This window comes from Cebus imitator, unplaced genomic scaffold (genome assembly GCF_001604975.1).
Source record: "Cebus imitator isolate Cc_AM_T3 unplaced genomic scaffold, Cebus_imitator-1.0 Scaffold56, whole genome shotgun sequence".
Lineage (NCBI taxonomy): Eukaryota > Metazoa > Chordata > Mammalia > Primates > Cebidae > Cebus > Cebus imitator.
In genome coordinates this window covers 834,977-852,682 of record NW_016107371.1, presented here as the reverse complement: position 1 = coordinate 852,682, position 17,706 = coordinate 834,977, and the positions used below count along the sequence as shown (strand labels likewise).

Sequence of the window (17,706 nt, the reverse complement as noted above, 5' to 3'; positions counted from 1 at the left end):
CAGATAGGATTCATGAATCACCTTCACACATGAATGACACATTTGGACAAAACGTGGGTGCTACTAAGGCCATGAGCGACCTTTTTCTTTATAGACATCAGTTAACTTCACTGAGAAAGAATATCCCTTTCACTAGCCTCTTTGCCTTAGAGGAAACTCAATCTGTCTCCCCACCTCATAGCACTCACAGTCATTGCCCGTGTGTGTGTGTGTGTGTGTGTATAAAAAACATAGGCTATATATATGTGTATATATGTACACACGTATATGTATGTGTGTCCGTGTGCCTAATGATTAACATAAATAAAAATAATAAGATTTTTAAAGACAAATTTCTTACCAGAAGTTAGACACATAAAATACACTGACAAACACACACACACAGACACATACACACGGTATATATACATTTATAATTTCTGTGTGCTACTTTAAGTACCGTGTATACACACTGATTTATCTTCACGCCAATCCTATATCCCATTTTATTATCCTCATAATACTATCTCATATTATCATTCTCATTTCAGAAGGGATGACACTGGGGAGTAGAGAGGTTGCGTAACTTGCCCAGCTCAGTTGTCTGACTGCATGGGGCCACAACCACAAATACTGCTTCTTGCTTGATGGCTTAGTATTGCCTAATCTCTTTTCCTTTAGTCGGAGTGAGCTGTGATTGGGTATGTTTATCCTTGTAATAACTTTTCAGCTGTAAATGTCTCCCTAATTTAAGCTCTCTAATTTAATTGAACTTAAACTGCTTGAGGTCTTAAGTTGGCTCCATCACTTTGCAGCACTATCAGCCCTTTGGAAACCACACCCTCTGGGCCTCAGTTACCATATCTGTAGTGATGATGCTATTTACCTGCCATATTAATGGGGATATTTAAGAATGAAATGAAGCAGTGCATGTGAAGATCACGCCACCCACAGCACTCAGTCTGAGGGTATACATACAGTGGATGCCCAATTCAGTCAACAACTACTTATGCTGAAGGCTCTGGGAATACACCACAGAAAAGAAACACAGCCCCTGATCTCGTGAACTTGACATTCAACTGGGGAAGAGAAAAAGAATAAACATGGAACAAATATATAACTATGTCAAGTGTTGATAAGTGCTCTGAATGACAGAGAGTGATGAAGATGCTATTTATGTAGGTGGGCTGGGAAGGCCCATCTGATAAAGCAACATGTGAGCAGTGGCCTGCAGGAAGTGAGCCTTGTCCTTATGGAAGAAGGACATTCTGGGCAGACAGAACAGCAGGTACAAAGGCCCTGAGGTGTGAGTGACCCTGTTGGCCTTCGGGATTAGCCAGAAGGTACAGTGGCCAGAGATGCTTTATTTGCAAGATGACTGGGTAAAAATCACTAGAAATGCAGAAAGAACTGGAAACTCATCTTACTACCACCACCACCAGCACCAAATTTTTTGTCTTCAAGACAAATTATTTGTCTTTAAGGCACTTAAAACCCTTATAACAATTTATAACAAAATTATAACAATAAAGAAGCCAAATTGAATCATCAAAGTTATGTGGATGGCTTGATTGACATAACACTAAACATGCAAATGAAAAGAAAAATAGTCTATATTCTCCAAATGATACCAAGTATGGGAATATTTAGTAACATCTGGCTGATAAAGAACTTTTTTTCTTGTTCTATCTGGGTATACAGATCTACATGGATAATGATTTTCTGGCAGGTGAAATGAAGGTCTGGGAGGTTTAGGACAACTGAATAAGAAGAATCATCCAGAAAAGTGACTCTGCTTGGCATAGATAAAACCATAATTTCATTCCTCTTTGTTGTGGTCAAAGAGTTCTTTCCAAAACAGTAAGAGTTCAAGGGTAGTACAAACAAAACTATCCTTCATGGTAGGCATTTTTCATAAGTTGCAAGGAAGGAAAGCAAACATTCAAAAATTGACATACTCAAGACTACACAGTCATGATTTGAACCAGGTCAGGCAAGCTTCCCAGTCCACTCTCTCAACTTGGACTGGACAAGCTTCCCAGTCCAGCAGCATGAGAGTGCTGCTGTACTTGTCCTTATGGCAGTGTCCTGACCTCACTCTTACATGGAGACTTTTTTAATGAAGGCAAACTCAAAAATATTATCTCAAGGAAGAATATAATGTCTGCTGAGTGTAAGAACAGCACCATTTGTAAATAACAGAACTCCATCCTATCAAGTGGCTTAAATTACAGACTTCAGGAAACCTGTGTAGGCTGTAGGAACACTGTCACCATGCCCAAACTGTTCCACAAATCTGCTTGATGTGACACCTTCTGACTCAACCCTAAGATCCTCGGAAGGAAGGGTGGCAACACTGTTCTATCAAGATGATGAATTCACATTTCACCACCAATTGCTAAGAATTACTTTTTTAAAAAGAAAAAAATGAAAGCTCTTTTTTTTTTTTTTGCTCTTTATCCTCCAGTTCAGATTTTCTTCTACATCTAAATAATGCCTGGCTGAGGATAGGGAGCAATAAAAGCAGGTTCTCCAGTGGAAAGCAATCCAAATAGCCCTGATGTGGAAACAGCTGCTTCGTCAACATCATTACCATCATCCGCTCAGCTAATATCTACTGGGTGTTTGTGTTAAATTCATTTAATGCTCTTGATGACTTCACTTTATGGATAAGGAAGCTGAGGCACAATCAACCTTTCAATAACTAGTTCAGGAAGGGAGCGAAACAATGTAAATATTGATATGAAGCAGTTGTTTCTATTTCCAAAACAATTGCAAGACTCACACAGTCACACTTTTACATTAGGAGTTGTGAATTCTGCTGGCCTTGGAAGACCATGAGCTCCTTTCTCAACAGAGAGCATTTGGTCTTCCCAAGCCCTTGATGAAGGTGGTAGCCTAGACCCAGGCCAATTCCTAAAATAAACTGGAATGGGATTATGAAATAGTCTATAGGGCATGTCTTGGTTTAAAACTACCTTTGCAGAGATATGGAACCAAAACAGCGTCATAAGGTGACTATTCTAAGTGAATAATGCATGTAGGACCTTAGGGAAGAATCAGACTCTAATACCAGTTTCCAGCCAAGGCACACACCAGCCAGTGGCTCTCACGTTAGTGTGCTTCAATTCAACCAGGAAGCCTGTTACCAGTGCCATTCCTGGGCCTACACCTATAAAATCTGATTCTGAAGATCATGGGTGGGGTTCTGAAATGGCATCTTTGTTTTTTTTATTTTTTGTGATGGAGTCTCATTCTGTCGCCCATTCTGGAGTGCAGTGGCATGATCTTGGCTCACTGCAACCTCCACCTCCTGGGTTCAAGTGATTCTCATGCCTCGGCCTCTTAAGTAACTGAGACTACAGCGCATGCCAGCACACCCAGCTAATTTTTTGGTAGAGATGGGGTTTCACCATGTTGACCAGGCTGGTCTTGAACTCCTGACCTCAAGTGATCTGCCCATGGGATGGTGTCTTTGAAAGGTACCCCAGGTGATTCTGCTGGGCTCAGTTAGGTAAGCAATGCCCTAGGTCCACAGTAACGAGTAGGGGACTATGTTTGTGTTTATGGGAAGCCATTTTCAACCAGTGACAGGGTTCAAATTGATGGCCTGAGGGTAAGTATAATATCTCTTGATTAAACAAGTTTTCTTAAAAGTTAAGATTTTTTCCTTTTCTACTCACTGAGCATTCTTTTCTGTCTATATAACTTTCAGTTGTTAAACACTATAAGCCCCCACACAATGACATTATTTTGAAATTAAAAGTCAAAACAAAACATGGAGGCCAGCGTCACGTTGCCTTCTTGTCTTGAGATTTTGTTTAATGTGGGACTTTGGACTGTGGGGCATAAAGATAATTTCTTGGGAGCAGCTTTCTGCCTCTGGGCTCAGGAGAGAGGACCTCCCCACACAACTTCAGAGTTTCAGATGCAGATATCTGCCCATTTCCACAGCCCTGTTCCTCCGCTGAAATTTCACATTCGTGGGATATTACATAATGGAATCACAAGCAAAAATAACATTCTGCCTTTTGGACTGTAGAAAAGGAGTACTTGAGAAATCCAAAATCTGAGGATTTCTACCCAAACAATGGTTTAATAACAAAGGCTAATTAACTGTGGATTTGGTATATGCTGTGGCCGGCAGAGTTTCAGATCTGTTATCTCATTCCATCCTCACAACATCCCCACAAGATAGGTAGTATTATTGTTTCCATTTTAACAGTGATCAAGGTTAAGAAAAAAGGTCCAGCTAGCAAGAGGAACAGTCAGAGCCTGAACACAGGTTTTCTGAGAGCAAGCCCATATGGTGACCCCTAGGCTATACTGTCTGTATAGTACACATGTATATTTGTTTTGTTTTATACACACACACATTACCAATATACATTTGTATATACCAATATAGATATACAATATGTCATACCGTCTATATTTATATTATACACATGCATATTACCCATATATGAGTGTGCACTGGTAAGTCTCACTATGGTAAAGTGTCATGTACTAGTAAGGTCCTGGTCTTACAAGAACCCAAGGAACCCTGAAATGAACACTTTCTTTCCCCACCCAGGTCCCAAATAAATTTAGGTACAACTATAGTGAGCAGGAGCCACTTTTCTTCAAAATTCTACCGCCTCATTTCACAGCGTGCTTATGCCCTTGCTTAAACAGAGCCTGCTGTTCTTCATGGTTACCCCTAAGTTGCAGGGGCTGCTTTGTCATTCCAGATGGCCCCACCAGAGGATCCTGGGGGAACATCTCTTGCATTGCTTTCCCATTTGCATAACTTAGGAAGCAAGGAGATAGCTTGTGTTGGTGCTTCAATGAAACCTTTTCATTTTAGACATAAAGGGGAGTTAAAATCAGAATTGCCCTAAGAAATCTGACGAGAGTCAGCCTAGGGAACCTGACCTCTCTGTGGCTTACAGGGTCAAAGGATACATCCCTACCCCTCACCCTGTACCTTCAGCTAACCAAAGCAAGGCAGTTGGAATGAGCACCTGCTAAAAGGGATCAATAGCCGGATGCTACTGTGGCGGGGACGGTAGGCAGGGGTTGCTGAGCTGCTGTTTAGGTGGGAGTGAAGGTGACACTGAGTTCCACTGTGGTCCAGTGCAATTCCATCTACAGAACACTTACAGAACTGGTCAGATGCTATGGAAGGTAAAGAAAAGACACCAAAGCAAAAGGAAGGCTCAGAGTGTAAGGAATCGATTCAGAAACAGTCTAGATCAGAGGTTCTCATACCTAACTCATCTCGGAATATTCTTAAGAGCTCGTTAAAAATACAGGTTCCCGATCCCCACTTCTTCCCTTCCTTGATCTGCCTTGCGGAAGTATCTGAATCTCTAGAGTTGAAGTCAGAGAATATGCATTTAAACAACTGCTTCTGTGGTTTTTAAACACCACTGTCCTGGTCAAGTCAGTCTTGGCAATATGGTCTTAAAGGCCAGATTGGAGTATGAAATTATCCAAAAGTTGTCCAGAGAGGTCTGAATATTTTATGAGCTTTTCCAGCTTATTATTCTATCTTCTGGCAATTTTAGACTCATTTTTGAAATCCTGGTTTATTTGAAGGGATGCAGGTCAGATTTTTGTTACATTGATTTCTGTTTTTGTTTTTCCTTAATGTGAGGCAGATTCAGTAATGACGAACTCTATCCTATGGAAAAATCCTGCAGAACAAAAAAGATGACCTAGCCCTCCATCAGCGTTTCTTAGACAGAGGTCCTTGATGCTCCACTTGGAATTGCCTGGGGACTCGTTAACAACAGATCACAGAGGGTGACACAGTGACATTGGTAACATTCCGACACGGTTTTTAAAAATGAATGCCAGATAGATAAATAGATAACAATTCACCATTTTAACCATTTTAAAGTATATAATTCAGTGCTGTTGAGTAGATTGACAATACACAATATTGTACAACCATCACCTCTATCTAATTCCAAAATATTTTCATCCCTCCCAAAGAAAACCGATTAAGTGGTCGCTCCGCCTCCTTCCCCCAACCCCTGGCAACCACTATCCTGCCCTTCGTTTCTATGGATTTGCTTATTCTGAATATGTCCTATAAACTGAATCATACCACATGTGGCTTTTTGAGTCTGGCTGAGCAATTCCATGCCTTGGAACATACCCAAAAGAAATGGAAACAAGTGTTCAAACAAAACTTGTCCATGAATGTGCATATTGGCAGTATTCACAATAGCCAAAAGGTAGAAAAATTCCAGTGTCCATCAACTGATGAATGGAAATACAAAATGTGGTATATTTATACGGTGAAATATTATTTAATCAAAAAAAGAGAGTGAAGTCCTGATTTATACTACAACAGAAAGGAGGCTCAAAAAGAGTATTCCAGAAGAAAGAAATTGTCTGATTCCACTTACAGGAACTATCCTATATAGTTTAACATTTGGCTTCGTAACCCAAGACGCCATTCCAATGTAGCAGTTTTCCAAACCAACCAACAATTTTAAACTGTGTTTCTGGCAGTCATGTTGTCTCTATCACTATAAAAAAACAAATCTTCGGCAATATAGTTGTATGGGGCAGTGGAGGAGGAAGGGGTTGGGAGTGGGGGGAGTTAGAGATTATATTCAGAGTTCTATTATAGTTATATTCAGGTGAATAACACATAAATAAAATGTAAAACAACTTTTTGCAAGTCCAAGGTGGGTAATACTAGACAAGACCAGGGATAGGAAGGGAAGAATCTTACTGCAAATCACTATAATTCTGCGGTTTTTTTTTTTAAAAACAAGAAATTATATTTTTATTCTGGACACTTGTTAATTGCTTTTGTTTTGTATATATTTGAGAGTTAATCATATCTAATTTGGTTTCATACCAAGAGACATGTGAGAATTCAGTTTTACCCTCCTCCACAGCATCTCACTGTGATTAGCCTTAAACTGACAGGGAATTAGCAGTTTCTGAGTTTCCTTCTCCTCAAGATGCTAATAAGCCTTGACAGTATGGAGATCGATGCCTCCACAAATCTCAGGTTTTTCTTGTTCTGCGTAAAGCTCATTCTGAAACCATCTCGGTGGCTGCATGTTAGTACATGGATTCTAGAAGGGAGAGAACATAGCAGGCTTCCTGGAGGCTGCAAGGGGCACATGGCTTACCGCTTCCATCAGGCCCTTCACCGTGGGAGACTTCAGCATCAACGCATCGAACACATCGTCGGTCTCCTTCCTCACGTACAAGAGCACTGGAAAAGAAAGGCAGGAGAACCACGTGACCGAGGGCCCACACAATTCCGCAGCTGCCCCAGGGGATTGTTTCCTGTCACATAGGTGTTGCAGGCTGGCACCTCCTTCGAAGCCTCAGACCCCTGGCCCAGACGACACTCAACAAAGGGTGACTGAGACATCTCCACAAGCAACCTGTGGCTAGGGACTATTAAGGAATGATTCAATGAGATAAACCAACAACCCGACTGTAAGAAGCTTTGACATCAGTGCTCCCAGTGGAATTTCTCCACATGGGTACACGACATCTCTTTCTGCAGCGTCTTTCTTCTATGTTATTTGTTCCTTTGACAAATATTACTGAATGCCCACCTGGGCCCAGAGGCTGTGCATGCTAGGAGCTGGGGGTGTAGCAGTGTGAGTTAAGTCACAGCCCCTGTCCTTAAGGAGTTTGTAGTCCATTTAGAGAAGCAGACATGCCTCACATAAGCAGACTAGACACAGGTTATAAAGAAAAATGACATAGGGGCCTGGCCTTGACCTGGAGGGGTTGGGGGAAAGCTCCTGGAAGGGTCCTTTGAAGGAGAGATCCAAGTTGTGAATTGTGTGTGTGTCAATGCAGGCAAATGACGAGGTGGGGGCAGTGGGGACAAAGGGAGGAGAGGGAGAGCAAACTCCAGGTAGATAACCAACATGAGCACAGGCCTGGGAGGGAGACGGACAGTCTGAAACCAGGGGAAGAAGAGACTTAGGATCTGGAGTCCCACAGGGCTGACTTTGACCCCAGAGTGCAAACCCTGCTATGGGCCCTGGTCATTTAAAGTCTCCAAGCCTTGGTCTCTGTGAAGCAGAGATAATATCTGCCTTGCAGGGCTACTTTGAGGGTTAAATGAAATAAAAGCCATGTGGCTCGCTTAGCCCAGGGCCTGCTTACAGCAAGTACCCATCCTCAATCAATGGGGGAAGCAGCTGTCACAGTTCTGGTGCCCTCAGTGAGGTGGAGTACAGCAACTCTATTTCTTTCTCTGCAAAATAACATTCTGAATTTGAGAATGTAGAGAGTATGAGAAATGGTAGGGAGGTCTCAGCTATCTTTAAAGATGTGCACACTCAAGTTCAGAGAGGCTGAGACACTCCCCCAGGGTCCCACAGACATGACAGCTGCTGGCAGATGTTCCTTCTGCCACCCTTGCCCTTCACCTGTCCCCATCCTTACAGCAGTTGTGTTCTGAGGCTGAGCTCCCAGAATAAACTTGGAACTGTCATTCAGAGGCCACCCTCATCCCCACTGAGCGGTTTCCCTCCTCCCAGGGAGATGGCTTCTGATTCTTCCTTCAAAGGGAAGGAAGAGGGTTAAGGCTGAAGCCCCGTGGCCATCTAGGGAAAATGCACAGGTCAAAAAATCCTGCCAACTCTGGGTACCAGCGACACTCAGATACCAACAAAGCCAGAAACCAGAAAAACAAAGTTGAAGCTAGAAAATGAAATCAGCTCTCATCCAAACTCCCTCCCCTCCTCCCTCTCCTCCCAGTCCCAGAGGACTTCATTAAAGCTGGTTGCTTCACAAAGGCCAAGTCTACACAGGTACATGTGGCTTCTGCCTGCATTTCTTTTCTGCAGGCTGTGGATGTTCAATTAGTGTGTGTGGGGGTGTGAGGGGAGAAAGAAAGAAAAAATAGTAATAAAGAACAAGTATTTCTGATTCTCTTCTCTTTACCAAATATAAAAATAAAGTACCAATTAAATAAATAGAATGTGCCTCCAAAGATTTCCAAATTTAGTTCCTTGGAAGGAATATTTTATAGCCTTCATTTCAGCTAAAATAATCTAATGACCTAATGGCTATTAGAAGAGGACTCGGTGTTAGCAGTACAAGGAAAAATAATTAGAATACAGGACCTCAGTTACATCCAGATAAGGAAAATTCAAGTCAAGGAAAAAAACCATTGGTTGCTGCTGCAGATGAACAGTCTATAACTTCTCTCTGCAGCCCCAAATAGGAAACAAAAAGTAATTTCCAGCAGGCTGACCCCTAAATTACATTCTTTTATTTTGAGACAGAGTCTTGCTTTCACCCAGGCTGGAGTGCAGCAGCCTGGTATCAGCTCACTACAGCCTCGGCCTCCTGGGTTCAAATGAATCTCATGCCTCAGCCTCCTGAGCAGCTGGGATTGCAGGCGTGTGCCACCACATATGAGTAATTTTTTGTATTTTTAGTAGAGAAGGGATTTTACCATGTTGGCCAGGCTGGTCTCGAACTCCTGGCCTCAAGTGATCCACCTGCCTGGGCTTCCCAAAGTGCTGGAATTACAGGCATGAGCCACAGCGCCCCACCCCACAAACCATATTCTCTTATGAGTACTGCTTCCACTGGATTTACAAATCTTTTCTTTTGAAATCATGGTCTTTAAAATGATACGGCTGCTACTCTTGCTTCAGGTATGGCTGGAAAGTGTGAAGGGAGCCATGTTGATGGGCCTGGGAGAGGCACCAGGCAGGGCAGTTCCACCATTCCCCTGCTGGGCCTGTTGACAGCAAATCATGGGGCATGCTGGTCTCACAGTTTACCCTGACAGCTTTTGCAGGGAGTCAGCTTTCATTACTCTGTAATAATCACTCTGCTGATAGTCGCAAGAACAACCATTACGTGTCCCAGGCATTGTGCAGCCAAAGGCAGGTAGCCACATGGCAGCCCGCAAGGGACTCCCACCCAGCTACCTTGACAAATGGCCACAAAGGCAAAAACCAATACTCATGGCATTAGTGATAATTATGCTCATTCTCTCCTCTTGGAGAACTTCTAACAAATAAACGATAGACAAAGTCACTAAGGCTGATTCTCCTACTTGTCAAAGACCAGCTCAGCAGATGCTCCGAGCAAAGGGTCCAGTAACTCCACTGACCTTTTCTCAAGAAGTCACTCCTGGGGAGAGTCCTTCACTGCTGAAAGGTTACAGCGCCCTCATGTGTCTATGATTCAGATGTTTCAAAGGCCACAGCCCAACACAGTTTCTAGGGGCAAGTTTGGTGCTGGTTTCATAATCTCAAAATAATCTGAATAACAGTCTTTGGGTTAACCTCAGGCACTCCATATGAAGGCTAGCTATAATTAGCTTCACCTGTGTGATTCTGTGATTCCTGATATCCATGTCACTGCCCTGACTCTCTAGAAAAGCCATCCAAGAATGAAGTTCAAAGGTACTGCAATATTTGATGGTGAGTTTGTGAAGTCAGAAATTCTTTTAAAGGTTTGGCGGGGCATGGTGGCTCACACTTGTAACCCCAGTACTTTGGAAGGCTGAGGCAGGCAGATCACTTGAGCTTCAGAGATCGAGACCAGCCTGGGCAACACGGCAAAACCCTATTTTACCAAAAAATTAGCCAGGTGTGGTAGTGTGCACCTGTTGTCCCAGCTACTCAGGAGGCTGAAGTGGGAGGACCACCTGAGCCTGTTAGGTGGAGGCTGCAGTGAGCTGAAATCATACCACTGCGCTCCAGTCTGGGAGACAATGAGACTCTGCCTCAAAAAAAAATTTTTTTTAAAGAAACTTTTGTAAAGATTTAAATGTTTCTAATGTAGCATTTATGCTGTTTCCATTCTGAAGCACTAATTACTTACCTAGAGTTATGATAATATCACTTAACTAGTTACTAATAATAAAATGAACAGTTACAACAGTGAACACAGAGTACTGCCCCTGTGTGTGGTGCTAGCCTAAAATGTCTCCCAGGTATTAACTCCTCAGTCCTCACGAAGCTCTGTGAGGTGGGCACTCCTGCCATCTCCTTTTTACAGATGAGGGCTCCGTGGAGAAGAAGGGTGAGGAACCTCTCCAAGGTCACACAACAGTAGGTGGCTGTGGCAGGATACAGAGAACTGACCGCAGTGCACATCCCATCACAACACACAGGAAAAATAAAATCAAATTTCTCAATAACAAAGCACTCAAGTCTATGCAGATAGCAGGCATATTTAACATGCTGAACTGACTCACTGCAAGTCCATACTGCTGGGAGGCTGAGGCAGGAGGATAGCTTGAGCTCAGGAATTTGAGACCAGACCAATGTATTGAGACCTTGTTTCTACAAAAAACTAAATTAGCCAGACACAGTGGTGCATGCCTCTGGTCCCAGATGCTCAGGAGGCTGAGGTGGGAGGATAGCTGAAAGCCAGCAGGTCAAGGCTGCAGTGAGCTGTGATCACGCCACTGCACTACAGCCCGGGTGGCGGGGTAAGACCCTGTCAAAAAAAAAAAAAAAAAAGTGTCTAGTACTAGCTAGGTCTTGGGTCTCTAGAAGCCTTAGTGTTGGCTGCAGCAGGATACTGGGGTGAATGTGCACCCACACACTTTCCTCTTACTCCATGGGAGGGCAAGGAATCGTGCATGATATTGACATGCTGAGCAAGACATGGACACAGCCAGCTTTGTTTCTTACCCTCTTGATGAAGCAGAGTAAGACCCTTGACTGAGAGAAAATGAGTCAGTGGTGATGCCACAGAAACCTAAGGCTCATTTATTTGTGTGAGATGAATCATTTGCATGTATTGAATGAGGCTCAATCTCTGCTTCTTATGAGGTGTGACTGTTACACACATACACATACACACACACACAAACACCAAGAGTTTCATTCTTAACCTTGTACCTCACTGCAGGATGAGTCTGTTTATTCATTACGTTCTCCCAAGGCAAAGGAACCAAGGGATAACAAATGTTTACTTAAGGTGTTTAAAATGACAGCGTTTAAAGCACAGGAGAAGACTACAGACTTCCCGTGTGAAGAGAAAGTCACCAGGCTGGCACAGAGCCGCAGGGGCCTGGGCAAGGGGGCCGCAAGCTCTTCTTAGGAGAGATACCCTGCACCCCTTCTGGGAGGGCATGCCCCAGTAGGAGAGATACCTCGCTTCGTCCCTTCTTCTTTCATCTGCTTAGAAGGCACTGGACCAAACTCCTCTTCCATGGGCCTGAACATCCGTTTAACAAGAACACTGCTGCTAGAAAAGATAAGCAGAAATCCTTAAGTAAAACCGGCAAGGTGTCAAAACACACGTTCATGTGCCTGTCAGTTTCTGTCTTTTCCTTGGCTTATACCATTCCTATGCTCCATAGCTGGATCCACTCACCAACCTCCTTCTTCCCCTCGCAGGTCCCAAGCAATCCCTGTCTGAAGCAGCACACACCACTAGCTTCAGGGCATGGACCCAACTCGTGCTTCCCGCTGTGGAATATGGATCCACTAAGGTGAGACTTCAGGGTTTTACCCACTCCGTCCAATACCTATCCCTTCTTTCCGCTCAGGATCGAGGCTGCGGGGAAGGAAATCCCTGGCGTCAGTGTGGTGTCCAAGTCACATCAGCTCCTCCCAACCAGCTAAGGCCTGGGTGGCCTACCCCTTTTGCCGACCCCTTGGGGCACAGCAGTGACCTCTGGAAATGCTGTGAGCCTGCCGTAGGTTCTGTGATGCGGCTGTCCTGCCTTCCTGATGCTCTGCCTCTCCATTTGGCTGCAGCAAATGGACTGCAGTGGTGGAAGTTCCTTAGACACTCAGACCTCAGCTGCGCAGGCCTTCGTTCCTTCTCAGGAGAGGTTTGCAGTCTCCCTTCCCAGAAGCCTGTGGTGCTGAGGCCCTGCAAGTCCCCAGCTCAACCAGTTCTGATGGGTCTCCACGTCCTCCCACAGTCCCTGTTCATTCTGGGCACCCTACACAAGGGGAGGAATTTTTTTTTTTTTTTTTTGAGAGAGAAATAGAAATCAAGAGGATAGAAGTCACTGATACTGAAAAAATGCCACCGAATGGAATCTTAAAATAGTAAGATTCAAACCTTCAATGGAGCAGATACAGGTTTTTAGAAATATTTAGCCTGTCTAAAGATTCCTGGGACCCAGTGCTGGTCACTACCCCAAGACACAATCCCAGATGCCATGATTTTGAATGTTGAAATCCCAAAAATATGACATGAGGGATTTTAGACTTCAGGACTTTTGATCTTTTGAGGTTTCAACATTCAGGATTAAGGCCCAGGCACATGAAACAATGCCAGACAGGCAGCTTGCCAGAACTATTAAGACAGGAACTCTGGGACCAGATTACCATGTTTAAATATCTGCCTTACAATTTGCTATAGGAGCCTGGACCTGTTCCTCAACTTTCTTGGGTCTCAGTCTCCTTATCTTTCAAAGGAAGCTGTTAAGAAAATTAAATAAATTCCCATGTGTAAAGCACTCAAGTGTTAACACATAGTAAGCACTCTTCAAGTGTTAGATGAAGATGACAACGACCTACAATGACAAGTTGGAGAGACTCGAGGAAGAGAGAGCTTGAGAACAGTAAACAAGGCAGACAGTTTGAAAGAGGGTGAGAGTATCCATTTACCATCAGAGAGTGGACATTCCAAACAACACTTTTGGTCCAAATGAAAGGACTAATGTTGGTAAAGCTCCCTGCACGGGAGATTGACAGTATCATCAGTCCTAAGCTTTGAAGATCATGAAAACCTTCAACTCTCCATCAGCGTTATTGTCATTATGAAGTTATATATCAATTCTCAAGTGAAGCTAATGGTGAGGTCTAGTGGTAAGAAGAGCACATGGTATGGCCAGGCGCAGTGGGTCATGCTTGTAATCCCAGCACTGTGGGAGATGGAGGCAGACAGATCACTTGAGGTTGGTAGTTTGAGACCAGCCTGGCCAACATAGGGGAACCCCATCTATACTAAAAATACAAAAATTAGCCGGGCATGGTGATGCATGCCTGTAATCCCAGCTACTCAGGAGACTGAGGCAGGAGAATCACCAGAACCTGGGAGGCAGAGGTGTCAGTGAGCCAAGGTTGTACCACTGCACTGTACCCTGGGTGACACAGCAGCAAGACTCTGTCTCCCAAAAAAAAAAAAAAAAAAACCCACAATGCAAAACTGTAAACAGTCCCCAGAGCATTTCTGTTAAGTCTAAGAGTTTAATTTATTAAACCAATGCTGTCTTAATTTACCTTCTCATACGAGCCAGAGTACACCTTCTGGATGTACAGTATACCTTCTCTATACATCCAGAAGGTATATCTGTCCTTTGAAGTTCTTAATAAGACATCAGATATTACAAAGCACATATCGCCTCAGTCACTGAAGTCTTATGAGCACCTGAGAGCTGGCTGCGGTAAGAGCTAATTTTATCCATTTCATTGATGACAAAAGGTGCAATGTGTTAAGTGTTAGATGCAGGGCAATACAAATAATACGTGAAACGGGCTGTTCAGAGAAGCATCTTTGAGGGATCAACCTCAGGACAAAGCTACTCAATAACCCTGAGATAATGAGGATAGGCATAAGAAATGCTCTTCAGCATCAGCATCCTCTTAATTTATCTTCTAGTAAGTCAAGTTACGGAAACCACTAGAGGAGAAACTTAAAACCCAGGTCCCAGCTGAAGGTGCTAACTTATTAAAAGTTTTAGGGCACTGTTCCCTCTGCTTTCCTCTCTACCTTGTCATAAAAGCAGGCCATGTGACTCTACTGAGGTGACCATGGCCTCAGGGCTAGAAGATTAACAAACCCATTCACACAGCAGTCAGTGACCAGTAGGTTAATAACGGGTAAATAGCCTGAAATATCACCAGACACTCATCATGCTGTGCGAGAGTTCCTAAGCTAGTGACTTTCCTTTTCACCAAGCAAAATTTATTTATATTTTTCCAGTTCTGCTGACTTTTGATAGCACCCTGTTCTGAACCATGACAAACTCTACCATTAAAATAACATCTTGGATAAACACCTTTCTTTAGGGAGTTCAAAAACCTTTTTTCACACTTTCAAATCTGTAAACTCAGTAGGAGTGAATGAGTTTGTGTGGTTCAAATTCAACTGTTTCGTTTATTTTCAAAGAAGGCAAGAAAAGAAGGGCGATATGACTGCCTCATTTAACAAATGAAAAAAGCAAATTTCAGGTTCCCCAGTGCCCACTCCAACTGTAGCTCGCCATCTGTATCTGTGGCTTCCACATCCATGGCTTTGACCGACCACAATAAGAAATATTCAGAAAAAATCTGCATCTGTACTGGATATGTACAGACTTTTTTTCCTTATCATTAGTCCCAAAACAATACAATAGATCAATTACTTACATAGAATTTGCATGGGATTAGGCATTATAAATAATTTGGAGATTATTTAAGGGAGGATATGTGTTGGTCATATGCAAATACTATGCCATTTTATACCAGAGACTCTTCAGTCTGCAAATTTTGGTATCCATGGGAGGTCCTAAGGCCAATCTTCCCCAGATAGTGAGGGATAAATGTACCACAAAAAGACTGGAGAGCAAGAAAAGAGTGCTTTCTCTGACACCAATTCCAACTCCCTAGCACAATGTCGTGGCTACTATGTAGAATGATTCTAGGCCCAGCAGCACATTCAGCCATTACCTTGTAGGGTCAACTTGGGGAGAGCAAGACCCTGAGACATGAAGGTAGTGTTAAGTTTCATCAGAAAAAACAGTGGGAAGGTGTCAGGTCTGAAGCATGGATCTCTGGCCATACCTGTGAAAGGCAACGTTGTATCCTACCTGCCAGGCGCAACTTCACTAGGCATTGTTTGCCTACTGAGGAGCTGCCCAAGAAGAGTACAGAATGGGGTTGCAGGCACCACAGAGACGTAGTTTGCCTATTTCTCAACTCTGCTTGTGGCCTATGTATGCTGCTTCCATGAATGCCCTATCTAAATCGAAGTCCCTTGCCCATGTTATCCTCAGAAAAGAGGTCATCTTCTATTCAACTCTGCACAAAGTCTTTCACATTATAAAGTAGGATCTGAATGAATTTATTTTCAACAAAGTACTCTTTGGGGAATAACTTATCCCAAAATGATTTTAATTGATCCTACTTTGGGATATTTAATGGAAACCATTTGAGCTGTCAGTAAAAAAAACAAACAAACAAACAAAACCACACAGCATAGATTTAGTAACTATTATTGAAAGATGAGCTCAAAATTGCAAGTCATAAATAACGAGGTCAGTAGGCCCCAGAGGAATCATTTTCAAAGATAATACAGATATTTCTGTTTCCTGCTAAAATGGTATAGCTTGTGGCAGAGCAATGTTCTAGCCAAGATGACTTGAAAAATTGTCAAAAAATTTTTTAAATCTTATTGAAAGTATTGGAGAACTGCTGATGAGGGAGCTGGAATCTGAGGAGCTGAAATCTCAGGAGAGAACTGAAGAGAGGTGAGTTGATCATTAGTCACCACTTCTCCTCTCAAAGCATTTGCCAATTCCTAGTGGGGTGTAGCGAATGATAAGCGCACCAGAGGCTCAGACCTAAGAGCAAGGACGCTTTCATAGCTTTTGGCAATCTCATAGTGTTTGAGAAACAAAAATTGGGGCTTAGGATTACAAAGGCACCCAGAACTTATGTCAAACTTCCAGAGAGAAGGGAGGTACAGAGAAGTGAGCCAGATACTCTGCAGTATTACTGTTAAGGTATTTGCCAAGTTCTTAAGATGCATAGGACAAGAGAAGTTTTGCAAAAGCCCTTGAAAAATCACTGAAGAGGTTGTGGCAGTTTCACTACCCTAAGGAATCAACAATTAGGTATCAGTCCCCACCAAAAAAAAAAAAAAAAAGACCCAGAGTAAGTCCCTCATAACTACAACCTAGGATGAGCCAGAGGTAGCCTGAGGCTAATACAAACTGCAACCCAGGTTTGTGTCAGCTCTGTCCCTGACTCATTTATGGTGATCTGCACCCACTGAGGCAGCACAGAATTGATAAGAAAGAAATATCATCATATATAAGCTCCATAATTTTTATCTACATTGTTCACCACTGAATCAATATTTATCAAGTAGACAATAAACACGACCAAAGGAAAAACAGATGGTAAAAGCAGGTCCACATATAACATTTATATCAGTTACTTCAGGTAAAAAGTAACTTCAGTGCTGAGAAAGAACCTGATGTTGAAGATGAATTATGAAGAATTTCAACAAGTGTGTTTCACAAAACGTGATATCTATTTCTGAATTATACAATATGTTTTTCTTTAAATGTATATGTAATTAAATTAACAGAGCAAGTATCAGTAAGTCATTGACTCTTTTGGCTATAAAGATTTACCTATTCAGGTTGGCCCCAAAACTTTGCTTTCATTTTCTCCTTGGGAAACTGCAGAAATTGCCCAATATTCTTAATCACTTTATGTTCAGGTATATTTGGTAATGCATAGCCCATCACCTCCTACATTTCATGATTTGCTTGGCATCCCTGACAACCTTATCAAAGAAAAGCACTTGATTCCGTGGAAAATTGTTCCTTTAAGAGAAATAGGACTCTAGAAGAATTTTATTTTGTAACCCCATAAAAACTGATAATAAACACAGAGTGATGACTTTTTAGATTTAACATCATGTTGATTAAATGCACTCACTATTGATTGGTTAATAATTTCTGACTTTCCCAAAGGCAATAAATTCTTGCCAAAATGTGTGTTTCCATGGAAGATGAGCAGGATCTTGTTCTATTCTCAA

The 17,706-nt window shown here is 42.6% G+C and overlaps 1 protein-coding gene across 3 annotated transcripts in view; it reads right to left on the bottom strand.

Annotated features, from left to right (window-relative positions):
• Positions 1 to 17,706, bottom strand: part of GRHL2 (grainyhead like transcription factor 2) — a 184,557-nt gene that overhangs the window by 13,088 nt on the left and 153,763 nt on the right. For all 3 annotated transcript variants that reach the window (XM_037738646.1, XM_017528899.2, XM_037738645.1), the window contains 2 exons: positions 12,089 to 12,183; positions 7,122 to 7,207 (listed from right to left, as the gene is read on the bottom strand). In XM_037738646.1, the coding sequence (XP_037594574.1) occupies positions 7,122 to 7,207; positions 12,089 to 12,183 (181 nt within the window). The remainder of the gene's footprint in view (positions 1 to 7,121; positions 7,208 to 12,088; positions 12,184 to 17,706) is intronic.